The sequence below is a fragment of the Nuphar pumila genome, chromosome 14 (assembly GCF_984573655.1).
Source record: "Nuphar pumila chromosome 14, dmNupPumi1.hap1.1, whole genome shotgun sequence".
In the NCBI taxonomy this organism is placed as follows: domain Eukaryota; kingdom Viridiplantae; phylum Streptophyta; class Magnoliopsida; order Nymphaeales; family Nymphaeaceae; genus Nuphar; species Nuphar pumila.
Genome location: NC_143262.1, coordinates 54,702,325 through 54,721,890, shown reverse-complemented (window position 1 = coordinate 54,721,890; position 19,566 = coordinate 54,702,325). Strand labels below are relative to the sequence as shown.

Genomic DNA, 19,566 nt, shown 5'->3' with positions numbered 1-19,566 from the left:
TTCGTGAAGACCAGGGAGTTTCAAACATGATTGAATCATGACAATCAGCAGAGTGCAGCAGGCTGGGTCGATCAGATTGCCAATCCTTTCAGTTCATCAATTTTGTTCTGTTGAGCTAAAGTACACAACAAGCAGAACGTGGGTAACAAGTCTTCAAACAAACACACCAGCAAAAAAAACTGAACCCCGACCCACGTCGGGGGAACCCCCGACCCCTTTCTATATATATATATATATATATATATATATATATATATATATATATATATATATATATTTACATTTTTGCCCCTGCCACACCCCTGCACCCGGGTTTTTTGGAAGTGTTGAATCCCCGCACCCGCACCCATGTGACATAGATACCCACGAGGCTGCGATATTGTCTGGGATCTCCATATGCCTCCCCATCTAGAGCACTGAGTTTATGATTCAATACACTAGGAGTGAACAGAGGTTTACAATCCTTCATACCTGCCTTATCCAGTAAATCCAAGGTATATTTGTGTTGAGTTAGCGAAAGATATCTATCCCGCCGGTCTACTTCAACCCCCAAGAAATAACGCAGAACCCCCAAATCTTTCATCTTAAACTTTCGACTCAAGAGAGTCTTTATAACTTCTATATGTTCATCAGAATTCCCAGTGATAATAATATCATCTACATATATGAGAAGTAAAGTATTGACCTGACGATCTCGAAAAATGAATAAGGAATTATCGAGATAAGATCGAATGAATCCATGTCGTTGAACTTCGACAGAGAAGTTATCGAACCAAGAACGAGAGGCCTGCTTTAGCCCATAGATGGCTCTTCGTAATTTACAAACATGAGTGTTGGGACTGCATTTTGCATAACCAGAGGGCTGCTCCATATACACTTCTTCTTTCAGACTGTCATGCAAAAATGCATTTTTGACATCGAGTTGACTGAGAGTCCAACCATATTGAACCGACAAAGATAAAATTAATCGAATCGTTCCCATCTTGACCATTGAGCTAAAGGTCTCATCATAGTCTTGCCCATATTCTTTAATAAAGCCTTTGGCTACAAGTCTCGCCTTGTAGCGTTCAATGGATCCATCAGGTTTGTACCTGATCTTATAGACCCATTTAGAACCTACAACATTTTTGTTTGAGGGTCTAGGGACAATCTCCCAGGTTCCACATTCATGCAAGGCTTCTATCTCCTCATTCATGGCTTCAATCCACTTGGTTGACATGTATGCATCCGAGAAGCTGACAGGTTCATCTTGCTTTTCAATCTGAGAAACAAATAATTGCAGATCTGTAGAGAAGTTATAACTGACTCATCTCTCAATAGGATGGCAAATTCTTTCAGTTCGTCTGGGCTGCACATCAATTGGCTGATCATTATTCTTGTTTCGTCGTACATAGACGATTCCTTGAAATTTTGCGGCATCTGAAGTAGATATGCTAGGAACCTGCACATTTCTTAATTCTTCCATCTGAGGTTCAATACCGGTCTCACTCGGTTCAACAGGTGGCGTGTGACATGAGGAAGCATCATATGTCTCTATCTGGTTAAGCAACTCAGTGGCAAGCCACGGCTGGTACCACTCAACGGCCTCGTTGTGTCCATCTACACTTCCTGAGTGTTGAACAATGGTTTCATCAAACACAACATTTCGTGAGACTCTGATGCGATGAGTGATGAGGTCATAGCATCGATACCCTTTGTATTGGTCAGCATATCCCACAAACTTGCACACACATGCCTTGTCCTGAAACTTATTTCGTTGAGAGCTATCAATATGAACGTAACATATACAGCCAAACACTCGCAACTCATTATAATCGGGTTGAATCCCGAAAAGAGCAAAATAAGGGGATTGGTTCTTTAGCAATGTCATGGGTAGACGATTTATGATATACACACCTGAGTGGAAGGCCTCAGTGTAATGAAAAGAGGCGGAAGCACCAATAGAGCAAAAAGTCACTCTTTAAGAGTGACTACTAGAACCAAGAACACAAACACCCAATGTGCACACACAAAACTCACAAATATAGAAAATGACTTAAAGTCATAAGTTGGATGTTATTGAAGAAAGGAAGAGAAGGGTGTAAAAAAACCATACATTTACAAGGGGGAACCTCCTCTTTATATAGAGGAGGGAAGCACTAAAGGGGAACCATAAAGGGGGCTCCCTTCTAGTCGTTGGGAGCCCCAACGGTCATAAATATGACTGTTGGGGCCCCAACGACTAGATGGGTGGGGCCCCTTTATGATTCCAAAAAGTAAAAGACAAAAAGAAAAAAGAAAAAAGAAAAAGGGGAAAAAGAGAAAACGGTAAAAAAGAAAAATGTACATTTGGAATTACCAAAACACCCCTATCGGGTTTTTGGTTTATACAAAATAAAAAAAGGCTATATTATGTATATATACATATATACGTATATATACTTATATATATACGAATGTATATATAAGTATATGTATATATATTTATATATACATAATTTAACACGCCCCCTCAAACTTTACGGGGAGAAGACCGAAAGTTTGCCAAGAAGAAACATGAATCGTGGAGTTGAGAGCGCCTTGGTGAAGAAGTCAGCCAGTTGATACTCTGAAGTGACATATGGCAATGTGATGGTCCCTTTGAGATACTCGTCTCGAACATAATGACAATCCATTTCGATATGCTTGGTCCGCTCATGAAAGGTGTGATTGCTGGCAATGTATATCGCACTCTTGTTATCACAACAGAGCTTGGTGGGAGTGGAAATGGGAACGCCCATGTCGCCAAGAAGACTTATGAGCCACACAATTTCCATAGTTGTCATCGCCATAGCCCGATATTCAGCTTCTGTAGATGATAATGAGACCTTCTGCTGCTTCTTGCATTTCCACGAGATGAGAGATTCACCTAAAAAAATGCACAGACCCATAATTGAGATACGATCATTGGGATTACCTCCCCAGTCAGCATCAGTAAAAGCAGTCAATTCAAGAGATGAGGAAGAGGATAAGAAGAGTCCCTTAGAGATGGTATTTTTGATATATCGCACAATTCTCATTACAGCCGCCATATGAACCGTAGTAGGTGCGTGCTGGAACTGGCTCGCTGCATGAACTGCATGCGCAATGTCTGGACGGGTAATGGATAGATAGGTGAGGGATCCAATTAATTGACGGTAGGGTGTTGGATCTTCAAGAATAACACCATCTTCAAGTCTTAGTTTCGAATTGATAACTTCGGGAGTCTCAACTTTCTTTTTATCAGATATTCCTGATTTGGTACAAATTTCTGCAGCTAACTTCATTTGAGATAAGATGTATCCTCGCGCGGAATAAGCCACTTCAATTCCTAAAAAATATCTCAAATAACCAAGATCAGACATATCAAAAGTATCTTTTAACATAAATCATTTACTCCCTTTTTATCATTCACAGTGATGATCATATCATCAACATACAGCATAAGCATAATAATGGAGTCACTTGTCCTTTTAACAAAAAGTGCAGTGTCAGTATAGCAAGATAAAAAACCTAAATTGATTAATACATTATTAAACCTGTCATACCAAGCTTTAGGAGCTTGCTTAAGTCCATATAAAGCCTTTTTTTAATTTTAAAACTTTTCTATTTAAATTCATACCTGGAGGCGGTTCCATATAAACTTCTTCATTTAAATTACCATTCAAGAAGACATTCTTAACATCAAGTTGAAAGATTGACCATTTTTTAACAGAAGCTATAGCAATAAGGGCTCGAACACTAGTCATTCGAGCAACTGGGGCAAAAGTTTCATCATAGTCTACCCCATACTCTTGGGCATATCCTTTGGCTACCAACCTAGCCTTATATCTTTCTAATGAGCCATCACTCTTAGTTTTAACTTTAAACACCCATCTACATCCAATGGGTTTCTTGCCATTGGGAGGATCAATGATTTCCCAAGTTTGCGCCTTTTTAAGGGCATTAAGTTCAAGTTCCATAGCTTCATTCCAATGAGCATATTGTTTACCATCATTGTAATGAGATGGTTCATGAAAGGAGTGAAGAGCAAGTAGGCATGCTCGATAGTTAGGAGAAAAAGAGTCATAAGAAACAAATCTATTTGGTATCTTGGGAATGCGATTTGATCTTCTTTGAGAGGTTTCTTCTATCGACTCACTTTGAGAAAATCTTTCAAGGGCATAAGGAGGATTTCTTTCATGCCTTCTAGAGTAGACTTGTATTTGTCTTGAAGCATTTTCTTCTAAGTTTTGATCATTATTTGGATGTTCAACAAGATCTTCATTAAGAGGTTCACTAGGATCAACATGATCATCTATGATGTTTTCTTGAGGTAACAAGTCAAATAAGAAGGAATAGTCAACATTTTCACTTGGTTGATGCGAAAACCCGTTTTCTTCTTCAAGGAATGTGACATCTTTTGAGATATAAAGTTTATTTTTAAGTATGTCAAAACATCGATATCCTTTTTGTTTTTCGCCATATCCCAAGAAAATACATTTAATAGCCCTAGGAGAAAGTTTATCATTTTTGCGAGTTAAAACAAAGCATTTACATCCAAAAATTCTTAATCTTTTATAATCGGGAGACATATTGTAAAGTTTATCAAATGGAGAAAGATTTTTCAAAGAGGATGAAGGGATTCTATTGATGAAATATGTTGAAGTTAGAACCGCTTCGGCCCAAAAGTATTTTGGGATATTTTTTGAAATCAATAATGTTCTTGTAGTTTCTATTATGTGCCTATGCTTTCTTTCCGCAAGATCATTTTGTTGCGGAGTGTTGGGACAAGAACGTTGATGACAAATTCCATTTTCTTTTAAATAGCTTTGAAAATCATTAGACATATATTCTCCTCCTGAATCGGACCTAAGGATAGATAGATTTCCCAAAAATTGATTTTTAACCATTGCATGAAATTCTTTAAAGAAGGAGAAGACTTCGGATTTGTGATTTAGGAAGTATATCCATGTAAATCGAGTGAAGTCATTAATAAAGACCACATAATACGAAAAACCTCCTTTAGATAAAATAGGGGAGGGTCCCCATACATCGGAATGAACAAGTTCAAATGGCCGAGTGATAAAGTAACTTCTTTGAGGAAACGGAGTAGCTTTAGATTTCCCAAAAATGCAATCTTTACAAGTCATGTGATTGTCTTTACAAGTATTGTTCAAAAAAGGGAAAAGAGACATTTTTACAAAATTTGGATGACCAAGTCTCTCATGCCAAATACCAATACTTTTGTCTTTAACAAGATTGCAAGACGACTTAGATGGAAGCGTCGAAAAGTCCATAAAATAGAGATCACCCCTTCTATGGCCTTGCCCAATCAGCTTCCCTGACTGGAGATCCTGCACGGTGCAATCTTTAGGTGAGAAAGAGACTTGGGCATCCATGATCAGTGATTTGGGAAACGGAAAAGAGATTTAAATTAATTTTTGGAACGATTCTTACTTTGGGAACGAAAAAGTTTTGAGAGTTTTTGAAGTCAAGTGTTCCAATACTTTCAATTTTTAATGACGTTTCATCGACCGTTGAAACATAGGAGGATATGGATTTAGAAGAAACATTTGAAAGAGAGTTTTTATGAGATGTCATATGAAAAGAAGCACCAGAGTCTAGAATCCACATACTTGGAGGTGATGAAGAGTAGGCGATGGCGGCTCCGGATGTTGAAGGAGAAGACTTGAGAAGGTGTTGGAGAGCTTCGGAGATATGATTAAGAGTTTCTTTGATATCTCCTTCTTTGGTACTTTCTTCCTTCTTTGGAGAACTTTCTCCAACCGCGGCAACCTTTCCTTTGAGCTTTGGACAAACCGGTCTAATGTGCCCCGGTTCATTACAATAGTGGCATATAATTCCCTTTCTAGGCCCATTGTTATTTTTGTTAAAGTGGGGAGGTCTATATGCTTTAACATTCGATCCGGGCCTAGTAACGGCCAAAACTTCATCACTTCTAATGCTCATGCCAAGTCGAGTTTCTTCTTGACATATCTCAGCAAGGGCATCTTCAATAGGAAGGGCTTTGCTTCTATGGAGAAGAGATGCCCTCACTTGTTCAAATTCCGGGCGAAGGCCATGAAGGAATTGAAAAAAGTGCTCATTTTCAATTTGTTCCCTTCTTAGCTCAATATCTTGTGGAGCAACCCATTTAGGCTCAAGAAGAGCAAGCTCATCCCAAAGAGGGGTTAGAGAGCTAAAATAGTCCCGGACACTCATATCCATTTGTTTGGTGGAACGGGTTTTTTCTTGACAAAAAAATTGTCGAGCAAGATCCTTTTGGGTATACATACCCTTAAGGAAAAACCAAGCTTCATTGGCCCTTCTAAATTTGGCAATATTAGCACAATTTTTAAGGTCTACATTGTTCATAAACCATGCCAAAATTTTGGCATGGTTACTTTCCCAATCCTCAATTTTGGATTGATGTTCATTAATGGCTTTGATGCGCTCATCGCCATCTAAAGTTTTTTCAACTTCATTTTCAATTTTTGTAAGAACAAGAGAGGGTTCGGGAGTAGTTCCCATAACAAAGCCCCAAAGTTTCTTACCTCTTACATGATTTTCCATAGCGGAGGCCCACATGAGATAGTTGGACCCATTTAGCTTAAAAGAAAGCTCCACTCTAGAGTCACGTTCCATCGGCACCAAATATACTTCCTTCAAAACTTTGAGAGGCACGCGTTCCAAGGTGACAAAAGAAAAGCCCAATCACCAACCGAGCTCTGATACCATGTAATTAAAAGAGGCGGAAGCACCAATAGAGCAAAAGGTCACTCTTTAAGAGTGACTACTAGAACCAAGAACACAAACACCCAATGTGCACACACAAAACTCACAAATATAGAAAATGACTTAAAGTCATAAGTTGGATGTTATTGAAGAAAGGAAGAGAAGGGTGTAAAAAACCCATACATTTACAAGGGGGGACCTCCTCTTTATATAGAGGAGGGAAGCACTAAAGGGGAACCATAAAGGGGGCTCCCTTCTAGTCGTTGGGAGCCCCAACGGTCATAAATATGACTGTTGGGGCCCCAACGACTAGATGGGTGGGGCCTCTTTATGATTCCAAAAAGTAAAAGACAAAAATAAAAAAGAAAAAGGAAAAAGGGGAAAAAGAGAAAAAGGTAAAAAAGAAAAAGGTACATTTGGAATTACCAAAACACCCCTATCGGGTTTTTGGTTTATACAAAATAAAAAAAGGCTATATTATGTATATATACATATATACATATATATACTTATATATATACGAATGTATATATATATAAGTATATGTATATATATATTTATATATACATAATTTAACACTCAGTCCACAAACTCACGGGAATGCGAGTGTCATGCAACATACTCAAGGCACTTTCTACAATGTGCCAATGTTTTCTTTCCGCCACACCATTTTGTTGTGGTGTATGTGGGCAAGATATACGACGACTTATTCCATTATCTTGAAGAAATTCAATAAATTCCTTTGATAGATACTCACCTCCTCCATCACATTGAAAATGCTGAATTTTAGATGAGAATTGATTACAGACTGAAGCGAAAAATGAATGAAAGAGTTTGAACACTTCAGATTTATGTTTCATAAAATAAATCCAAGTATATCTGGAGTAGCTATCAATAAAGGTTACGTAATAACGACTATCAGATAAAGAAGATTGTGGGGCAGGACCCCAAACATCAGAATACACAATTTCAAAAGGTATTGAAGCTCTTTGATTTATTGAATTAAAAGGAAGAACATGACTCTTGCACATTTGACAACTGGAACAAAGTGAAGTATCAAACTCAACACTCAGACTAGACTCTGGAACAAGTCCACTCGACACAAGTTTCTTAATGAAGGAACCATTACAATGACCCAAACGACGATGCCAAATCTCTGGCTTATTACACTGAGATAAATTAAAACAATCTTTAGACGACACTCGCTGGACTGGCTGAACGACGGATGAATTTGATGAAGCACCACGAACAAAAGAAGAAAGTTCCTTGAATATATACATGTTTCCTTATCGTTCTCCTTCAACGAGCGTCTTCTTCGTGAGAAGATCCTTAACACATATAGAAGAAGTGAATTCAACAGAAGAATTAGTATCATCAACAAGTTTAGAGACAGAGACAATATTCTTGACAATACTTGGAGAATGATAGACATTGGACAAATTTAGAGAAGAATTAGGGAGGGAAAGGTTAACATTTCCAGTGTGAGATATAGAGTGAAGAGTACCATCTCCAGTTTTAATATGAAATTTTCTGCGATAAAGAACAGGTTTTAAAATCTTACCGACATCACTTGTCACATGCGCTGCAGCCCCAGAATCAATGTACCAGGTTCCTTGCACATTCTGCTTGAAGCTCAAACTTGAAAGAACAGATATCAGAAGATTCTTCACATTATCCTTTTCATCATCCTTCGAGTCTTCTCCTATTCTTCCTCTGTGAGAGAATCCTGCACCATTGAATTTTCCCTTGTTCTGTGGATTGAACCAACAATTAGCTTTGATGTGCCCCTTTTTGTTGCATTGAAAACATGTCGGTATGTTTCTAGAGCTCTGATTCCCTGGGAAAGAATTAGGTGACACGTTGGGCGTAGGCAATAATCCCCGTCCTCCTTGACTATTCCTTCCTTGTCCACGTCCACCTCGAAAGCCTCCACGTCTTCGTCCTGACATCATCCCTGTAACCAATACATCATGGTGGATGGAGTGCATCTCTTCTCCTCGAATAGTAACTTCATATTGTAATAGCTTCGCGCGAAGATCCTCAAAACTTAGTAAAGAAGGAAGACATAGGAGGGATGTAACCAGCATGTGATAATCAGATCCAAGACCATTTAGTGCCTGTTGAACTTTCTCTTTGTCAGGAATTTCACAACCCACCATGGCAAGTTGATCAGTGATGGTCTTGACTTTATTCATGTACTCTGTGACTGACAAGGTTTCCTTCTTTAAGAGCTGAAATTCTTTCTTCAAATGTAGGATTCTGGCCTCTGAAATCTGTGAATAGGTTTGCGCCAACCTCTGTCATAGCTCCATAGCAAAGCATTCATCAGGAATGCCCACTAATACCTCTTGGGAAAGAGTAGAAGTAATATATGCCACAACCGCCTGATCATTTCTCCTCCATACTGTGAATTCTGAATTACAAACCAATTTGTTGGAAACCTCCCCTTTATCATCTCTCTCCTCTTGCAAAACAAACTCTGGTGGTGTAAGGACAGATCCATCAAGATATCCAGAGAGATCCAAACTCCTAATAAAAGGCAATATTTGCCTCTTCCAAGTTAAGTAATTCGAGTGGGTGAGTTTCTCGAAAATAAGTTGGCCAAAGAAGCCAGATGGAAGAGAAGGAGAGTCCACGAAGGAAATAAGAGTAAATGGAATTGAAGAACGGGGAATATATCAACAAGACAGACCCACAAGTTAGAGAAAAAATCGATGTTCACGACCTTTTTGTACTGGTCAGAAGCTCCACAGATTATCGCAGACTCCAAAATGTAACGTCAGGTTTGACAAAATTGGGTATACGAGTTCGAAACTCAATAGATGTTGTAAGATGAGAGTTCTGACGTGGAGAGTCAGAATTGATGTTAATGCAAGGTAGATGCACCAATCAGATCTGACAGATCTAGGAGCAACGATGAAGGGGTAAAAGAATTATTTTTTTTTTTTGTGTTTGCAATAGGAAGAGACGAACTCAGATCTGGAACAAAATCAGATCTGGAACAAAATCAGGTCCGGAACAATAGAAGATGGAATGGAAATAAAGAATCAATGAGAAGAGAGGCAGATCTGAAAAATCAGATGTAAGAATCGATAAAAATAAATAATTTTTTTTTTTGCAATAGGAAGAGACGAACTCATATTTGGGACGAGAACAGATCTGGAACGAAATCAGATCTGGAACTAACACAGATCTGAAAACCCAAAGATTGAATAAAGAATCGAAAAAAAAAATTGCGTGGTTTACTAACCTGGAACAAAAGATGAATCTCTCGAGTTACTTTCTGGAATCGGATTCACACCCTTGAACTGAAATCAAATGTGAACCCGCTCTGATACCATGTAAGATTGTGCCCACCGTCGCTGGGTTGGTGCAAAGAAGGGAGAAGACGCCTGTGAGAGAGGAGGCTGTGGCAATGAGTGGTACGATCCTCAAAAAAGGATCGTGCCCTATATGTTATACTTATATTAAAATTAGATTGGGTCTGGATATTACATTATATTACATTAGATCCAGACACAATACAAACAATAGAATAAATACATGGATTTCGAGTCCAGATCCAAACCCATAATAGGTACAATGATACAACGCTCCAGTCAGTCTTAATATAGCGGACTTGTTCCACAGTCCAGTTTGAGTATTGAGTCTGATATTTCCCTCTGTTCCAGTTGCCATTTATGTAAGAGTCATGTTCTTCTATTTTACTCAATAAATCAAAGAACTTCTGTGCCTTTTGAAATTGTCTATTTTGATGTTTTGGGACCTGCCCCACAATCTTCCTTATCGGGCAGTCGCTATTATGTCACTTTTATCGACAGTTATTCCAGATATACTTGGATCTACTTTATGAAACACAAATCTGAAGTGTTCAAGCTTTTTCGCTTAGTTTGTGCGTTAGTTTGTAGTCAGTTCTCATCTCAAATCCAACATTTCCAATGTGATGGTGGGGGAAAGTATCTATCAAAGGAATTTACTCAATTTCTCCAGGATAAATGAATAAGTCGTCGAATATCTTGCTCGCACATACAGCAACAAAATGGTGTGGCAAAAAGAAAACATCGGCACATTGTTGAAAGTACATTGAGCATGATACATGGCACTCACGTCCCTTTAAGCTTGTAGACAAAAGCTTTTCATTCTGCTGTGTATATCATAAATCCACTGCCAATGAAATTACTTGTGAATCAATTTCCTTATTTTACACTCTTTGGGACTCACCCTGATTATAATGAATTGCGAGTGTTTGGTTGCATATGTTATGTTCATATTGACAGTTCCCAACGTGACAAGTTCCAAAACAAGGCATGCAAGTGTAAGTTCATTGGTTATGCTGATCAATACAAAGGTTATCACTGCTACGATTTCACTACTAATCGCATCAAAGTCTCACGGAATGTTGTGTTTGATGAGACTCATACTGAGAGCCCAGGAAGGGTAGAAAAACACAGCGTGAATGATGAAGGTTATCAACTGTGGCTTGATGCTGAGGTGTTTGATCAAATGGCTACCCACGATGCTCCCTCATGTCATACAATACCGACTGAACAGAATAAATCTGATGTGTGTTCACAAAGGGAAGAGACGTCGACCACGCAGGATACTATGCCTATCGTTTCAGATATTACCAAGTTTCAAGGAGTTGTCTATGTACGGCGAAATAAAGACAATGCTCAGCGAACCGATGTGCACCCTAGAAGGCCAGAGAGGATTCGTCATCCTATTGAAAGATGGGTTAGTTATAACAACTTCTCTACAGACTTACAGTTGTTCATCTCCCAGATTGAAAAACAGAATGAACCTATTAGTTTTTTACAAGCATGTATGTCACTCAAATGGGTTGAAGCCATGAATGAGGAAATAAAAGCTTTACATGAGTGTGGAATTTGGGAGATTATTCCTAGACCATCCGACAAAAATGTTGTAGGCTCTAAATGGGTCTATAAAATAAAGTATAAACAGGATGGATCTATTGAACGTTATAAGGCAAGGTTGGTGGCAAAAGGTTTCACTCAAGAATATGGGCAAGATTATGATGAGACTTTTAGTCATGTGGTCAAGATGGAAACTATTCGATTAATTTTGTCTTTGTTGGTTCAGTATGGATGGACTCTTAATCAACTTAATGTCAAAAATGCATTTCTGCATGGTAGCCTAAAAGAAGAGGTGTATATGGAGCAACCCTCTGGTTATGCAGAATATAGCCCCAGCACACATGTTTGCAAACTATAAAAAGTCATCTATGGGTTAAAGCAGGCTTCTCATTCATGGTTTGACAGTTTTTCCCTTGAAGTTCAACGATACGGTTTCATTTGTTCTCACCTCGATCATTCATTGTTTATTTTTTGTGATCGTCAAGTACGTACCTTGATTCTTATATATGTGGATGACATTATTATTACTGGGAATTCAGATGAACATATAAAAGCCACGAAGGACTTACTGAGTCGACAGTTTAAGATGAAAGATTTGGGAGCCTTACGTTATTTCTTGGGAGTTGAAGTAGATAGACAGAATGGATCTCTTTCATTAACCCAACACAAATATACCTTGGATCTGTTGAAAAAGGCAGGCATGATAGATTGTAAACCACTATCCACTCCTAGTGTATTAAACCACAAGCTCAGCTCTCAAGATGGGGAATCATATAAAGACTCTAAGCAATATCGTAGTCTCGTTGAAATGTTTCAATACCTCACCTTCACCAGACCAGACATTGTGTATGCAGTGAACCAAGTGTCACAATTCATGCATGATCCACGAACAGAGCATATGAACGTTGTTAAGAGAATTCTTCAATATTTAAAAGGCACTCTCGGAGATGGTCTAGTTTATCATCAGTCCAAGTCCAAAGGGGAGCGACATCGATTAGATGTTTACACAAATACAGATTGGGCTGGAGATCCAGATGACAGGCGATCGGTTTCTGGATTTTGTGTTTTTCTGAATGGGAACTTGATAGCGTGGAGTAGCAGGAAACAACGTGCAATTGCACAATCTAGTACAAAATCTGAGTACCGGTCTGTGGCGGCCGCTATAACAGAAGCTACATGGCTGGGACATCTTTTGACTAAGATCGGAGAATCTATTATGCCCACCAATCTCCTTTGCGATAATCAAAGTGTCATACAAATTGCTTTCAATCTCATTCATCACAGTCGTACCAAACATATAGAGATTGATCAACACTTCATTCGGCAAAAGATCGAAGATAGAGAAGTTGAGCCAGCTTATGATACCACGGTTGATCAAGTGGCGGATTTGTTTACTAAGGGACTTACCAGCGTCCACTTTTGGTTTTTGAAGAACAAGTTGTCCATGGTACGAAACCATGCACAACTTGAGGGAGACTATTAAGAATGTATATGTACATACGGGTCGAGATTTGGACTTGTATCCTTGTAACCTCACATGATAGATGATATCTGGAATATCGGGTCTGGATTGAAGAATCTCAAACCCGATCCGATCAGTGTATTATATATATCAAGGAATAGAGCACGATTCTTATTGATTAAGAATCGTGCTTCTCGTGGCTACCGCCTCCCTTCTCTTCCTTACAGCAATGATATAGAAGATCAAAACTACAGGTGTGTGATTCCTTAGAGGGTTCTCTAGCACTTTTTTTGCAAGTTTACCTTGTAGATGTGTTTGGCATGGTCGATTTGCTAGGAATCGGCACCTGGATCGTCTTTTCTTGAGGAAATTTTTTTTCAAGCCTAAAAAATTTACAAATATTTCAAGCCGTTGATTTTTCAAACCCTATAAAAACCTATCTGTTTGTTAGAATCGAACGATCTAAGAGCCAATCTGCATGAAATCAAGCATGTAGATTGCATATGTATGGTTGGAAATTAGAAAAGAAACAGAAGAAACCCCAAAAAAGCCATTTAGCATGTTTCAATTAGTATATTTCACTTTGTAGGTTTTAATCACTTCATATATATATATATATATATATATATATATATATATATATATGTGTGTGTGTGTGTGTGTGTGTGTATTGGCTACACTCTAGAGTACCGTACTCTCTAGCGAAATCTCATAGATGAAAGTTTTATTTGATGAATCCAACTTCATGGATGCATTCAGCATGGTCCATTTATTAGAGAATGAACTCTGAATCGATTGATTTTGACAAAAAAACGTGATTTTGTCAACCATGAAATTTTGGTACATTATGGACAGTTGAATTTTTGTAGGCTACAAAAAACATGCTTATACAATTCAATTCAATTCAATCGTCATTAAAACATGATTTTTTTCAACCACGAAATTTTGGTGCATTATGGACAGTTTAATTTTTGTAGGCTACAAAACACATGCTTATACAATTCATTCGGACAATTTAAAACATATTTTTGACTAAAGAAACCATATAGATGATATCCATAGGGCTTATCCACCAAAAAAAAACAACAAAATGTGAAAGAATGGAGTGTTTCTACCAGAGTGTACAGTACACTCGGGGGTAGCCAATCTCTCTCTCTCTCTCTCTCTCTCTCTCTCTCTCTCTCTCTCTCTCTCTCTCTCTCTCTCTCTCTCTCTCTCTCTCTCTCATATATATATATATATAGAGAGAGAGAGAGAGAGAGAGATAGATATAGATATATAAAGTGATGAAAACCTACAAAATGAAATATGTAAAATAAAACATGTAAAATGGGTTATTCAAGGTGATGATGTCAAATTTTGCTTATCCAATAAACTTACCAACATATTTTGATTTTCTTCAATTATTCTCTCTTGGTTACAAGTTTGCCTCTATTTTCCAATTACTGGTTGTATATTTATCACTTTTATTTAATAAATTATTATTGCCATCAGGGGTTTACGGAGCTGCTAACTATGCCAAATGTGCTAGCTATGGCATCATTTTCCTGCACTCCTGAAAAACATCCTCACAAGAGGGGTCCGGACTCATAATCCTAGTTAGTGCTTTTAAAAAGGCCTTTTCCAAAGAATGAATTTTTACTTCTTCCAAAGCTTAAGGAACTCCCATAACAACAATCCAGGTCATACATATAGGCGATATTTTGACAATATCACTATAAATTTATAAAACAATATTAACGGCAAAATATTGCAATATTTTGAAATATCAGAAATTTATATAAATCGCAATAATATCATGATATTATCAGTTACTTTACTTTTTTACATCTTTTTTATATCTTAAATATGTTTTTCTCCTTCTTTTATATTTTTTACTTATGTCTTTTATTATGTGAATTTTCATATCTAAAAAAGTTATTTTCTTATTTATTTCTGCTATTTTTAAAAAAAATTAAGTGCCAAGTTTTTCCCAAGATTTATCAACTAAAACTATATTGTCGCAAGAAATTGCCTTGCAAGATATAGCTAACGCCTATATATATATATATATATATATATATATATATATATATATATATATATATATATATATATATATATATATATATATATATATATATATATATATAGATATATATATATAACATGGCGAAATGATTTATACTAAGAAATAGGTTAGATATCTAGATCGTGGAATAGTGAAACTTCACAGCACTTTGCAACCAAATTTGAAGAAACAAATGAGATGCACTAAAATAAAATCTACTGCTTTTAAAGTTTCATGTAAAACCAGGGAAAGTTGATTTGCAAGGCAGTATTTGACTTCAAGGATCGGCAGTAAACTCACATTACCATCTTTGAAAAACATCTAGTTCAGAATCTCGTTAAGATAGCTTTGACCATTTTGAAGATTATCTGGCAGTAACTTTTAACAACAGAATTTCTTTCATCCTCCTACCTAAAGAGATGACCTTTCTGAACTAAGGCTCCGTATGGGGTCTGGTAGCCAGAGAGAATTTATGGATTTGGAAAAGTGGAAGCCAATAATTCCTGGAATGAGCAGCTACCACCTCTAGGTGGTAGTTGACAATTTTCAGTGAAAATTTAAAGGACGGATACCAAATTGAATCCCAAACTCTCAATGCCCACCGTAGGATTGTCAGAGTGGAAATAGTGTTCTTTATTCTACCATAGAAAGCAGCTAAAGTCCTGCTTTTGATGAGTAAACGAGTCCATCCCATGGTTACCAGTCGAGGAAGCAGGAGCGGGAAGCGATATGGGAAGCAGAAGCGGAAAACTTGGCACTTTCAAAATTTTAGGAAGCGGGAAGCGTGGGACGATTTAAAAGCGAATCAAGAATCATCTCGGAAAAGACCTAGGACGCGAACTGGAAGCGACCTAGGAAGCGAAAAATAAAAATAAAAATACAAAAGAAAATGAAAAAAGGGGGGAAGCGTGCTTCCCAAAAAAAAATCAGCGCTTCCCGTGCCACGCTCGCACTTCGGGGAAGCACGCTTCCCCACTAGGCTAGGCGCTTCCCGTAACTCTGGTGCATCCTCAAGGTGAGCTACACAAGCTCGGCAGTAGGGAGGGCCAACCTAATCATTAACCATAAGATTTGGTATAGATAGCCATAATAATATACTCCCATGAATTTCAGGAATTAGGAGGCATTTATCTTTAACACGGAGAGAGAATGTTACAAGTTTCTTTGACATGCAGCGTGCAGCCAAGTAAAGCAGATGCAAGGAAATGACTAGCCAAAATTTAGAAGTATACAAGGAAAAGATGCTGTAATTCAATCCTCTCAATAATCGACAAAATAACCTAACAGAGTATTTCCTCACAGATGAGAACTGAAAAATGCTAGACCAATTAAACCTCTTAGAATCCAATGCACAAACAGATAATGCAGGCCAGACAACAGGGTCCAAAAATATAGTTAGCATATCGTCTGCATACATACTTGTTGGGCATACAGCGCTTAATAACATGCTGCCAAGTACATGAAAAGTTGAAAACACAGACCCAAACTAACTAAATTACCAAGGTCGAACTGCACATATACTCGTTCCCAATTTTATATATATATATATAACCTGACCAATATCAAACATGTAAAGGGAACAACAGAACTCTGCAAAATTCTACCTGCTTAAGTAGGTCGTTCTGCATGGCTAAGACCTTCTTGCTCTTCTCGATGGTCGCACGCAGCGCCTCATCCGCACTGCCTTCATCGTCTCCTTCTTCCCCAAGGCTTTTCTCCATTGCCTTCGCTCCAGGCCATCCGTTCCACGGCTTCCTTTTCCTTAGCTTCCCTTTGCAATACCCATAATCCAATCTTGCAGAAACACCCCTCAGCAGACCCTTCCCACCCAAGATGCCCGCATTAGCTTCTCTTACAAAGCCCACACTTTTGGTGGAATTAATGCATCTTCGGCTCCGGCAATGAATAATATGGCATTGAAACGATGAAGAAAGGTGGGTGGAAAGGATGGAAATGTCCGTTCTTTCAACCAAAGAGAAGCTCCCCAGATTCACCATCTTTGGTATAATGCCCAACCAATCGGAAATCCAGAATCCAAAAGGGGAGAAAAGAAAGAAAATCCAAGTGGGGAATCGTCTGCAAGAACCGAGAAAAAGGTGGTGAAAAGGGGAGTAATGAGATCTCAGAAAAAGAGTAAACAGGGAAGAATAATTAAGAAAAACATGGAATACATACAAAACGTTGAAAAGCAGAAAAAAAGAAAAAGAGCGCGGAGAATAAAGAAGCGGAAAAGAAAAATTGCTGGTGATCAGATGAAGAGGACCCACAGGAGGAGTTGAAGCAGAGGCATTACCTAAAGGGGACCTTAAGAAATGGAAAATTTGTGGTAGGGATTGGCCGAAACAGATGCAGAGAGAGATTGGAGATCAGAATCTGTAACAAAAAAATTACGAGAAAGAAAAAAGAATAGCAAGAGAAAGAGGAAAACAATATATATATATGAGGTGTAGGGCAGAACCGAACGGAAAACGTGGGGAATGAAAAATATTATTTTAAAATGGATCCTTTCGTTTTATGAGATGAGAGGAAAAGAAATGAAACCTGAAAGGTTGTGTCGTCCAGCTTTTTGGTATTTCTTTTTAGCTTGGAAAAAGTAAAAGGCCAAAAGAACCATGTTGGGACACGTACAATGATGAATGTCTGTGCAACGTAAATTTTGGGATGGTTTTTTACTCAACACCGCCTCTCCTCCACGTTGGTTAGCTGTTGTTTTGACTTACTTGTTTAATGCATGCATATTAAATTAAATACTCGTTTTTTTATCTTTTTAAACGTGAAAATTTGCCTACCGATAAAGATTAAATATCGCCAATAAGATCCCAAAACCCATTTAATCAGGTTTACCAATGTTTTGACTAATTGAAGGGTCAGATTTGGTTTTAGGCTTTCACATCCAATTCTTAATCTTACTTCAAGATTGACGTTTCAACCACAAATTGGATCTGGTTAGAGATAAGAGCTGGCTACGTCAATCAAGGTTTGGTAAAGGTCTTTTCCATCAGTATAAGGATGCCTATGGATCAGATTTGGGTCAATATCCGACAAATCCAAAACTCTGTAGTCAGATTCACTAGAACAATTTGGTGTCCAATTAATGTTCAGATTTGGGTTTACTACAGTTTTACATCCGGATTGGAATCTGAAGCCTAACCAAACCCAAATCTGATGAACAATCTGAATCCAAATTCATGTAAATCATGCATTGTGTTTTCCCATCTAACTCCAAATCTGAATTTGCTTAGGCAAATTAAGTGGGATTCAGTATTTGACATGTCCCTAATTGTCCAACTGATGCATCTGGACGGCTCGAATCAGTCCGCGTCAAAGCCAGAATGCGAGCTAATCCTAGCGGTTGATCGGACAGTTAAAATTGAATGCAAGGTGGACGCCTTAGTAAGTCAAATGATGGGACCCAACCAAATGTAACTCTCCAACCAAAGTTTAGGCATTCCCTGCACCAAAACAAACCTCAACCAAACCTAGCTGATTGGGGAATCCAACAACACCAACTCCAGTGCAACACTTTCAATACTTTACACTAAGAACCCACCAAGTATTGATGACGATCAAGCCGTCAAGATATTCTCGCTGCCCTAATAAGGGTATGTTTGCTTGTCGTGTGGAACGTGCCCAAGTTCATGAACTTCTACTACCTTTCTATTGAATTTCAAACATAACTGGGTAAATTCACGAGTGCAATGTGAAACACAGCATTGTTCATTCCTTGGGCCAAATTCTTGGGATATGTTCCTTTATCCCATTTGTAATGTTAAATGGGTCGAGTAAGCACCCCTTGGTTGGTTGTTTTTGGGTTTTTTTTTTTTTATGACTAAGAACCCTTGTCAAAGTGAGAAAAACCCAATGCTATCATAATTGGTTATGTGATTTTCATAATGAAGGCGATTATGGCGGTACTTCAGTTAACCATTGCTATCATAATTGGTTCGGACCGGATCAGCTTGAATCAGCCAATTCCAATTCCAATTCGTATCAGTCATTCAGCAACTTTCTTGAAAAATAGCCGAACCATTTTTCTTTTTCTTTTTGGTTTTTATGATAATTATAATATTGATTGGCTTTTTGGTTCATTAGGCATTAAATTCATATTTTGGGATTTGATTCTACCCTTTAAGTCATTCTTTTGTATTTTCATAATTTTTCCTGATATATTGAAATTCTATTTTTATTGATTTTGTGTAATTTTAAAAGGCCAGAGACATTGTCCCTTGAAAGGTGTTTAACACCAGTCCCAACACATTGTTTCAGCAATGTGACTGCTCTCAAACAGCGAGAGAGCATGGCAGAAACCACAACACAATGGCCGATTCAAGGCTCCCAATCATATAGCCTAAATTTACCTGATGTAACAAAAAACTGTATCAAGGGTTGTGGTGCCTAAGACAGACCTTTATTAAGAGAAAACACCATAAATCCGTTAGGAATTGTTTCAAATGAGAAAGTTCTGG

General features: G+C 38.0%; 1 protein-coding gene across 3 annotated transcripts in view; it reads right to left on the bottom strand.

The window, feature by feature from the left end:
• SS2 (starch synthase 2) overlaps positions 1-17,564 on the bottom strand; it is a 119,725-nt gene extending 102,161 nt beyond the window's left edge. Inside the window, exons 1-2 of one of the 3 annotated variants that reach the window (XM_089988183.1) lie at positions 17,394-17,564; positions 16,705-17,176 (exon numbers count right to left, since the gene is read on the bottom strand). In XM_089988183.1, the coding sequence (XP_089844309.1) occupies positions 16,705-17,097 (393 nt within the window). In that variant the 5' untranslated portion in view covers positions 17,098-17,176; positions 17,394-17,564. The other 2 variants (XM_089988181.1, XM_089988182.1) reach the window with 2 other exon arrangements.
• Between the last annotated feature and the right edge of the window lie 2,002 nt (positions 17,565-19,566).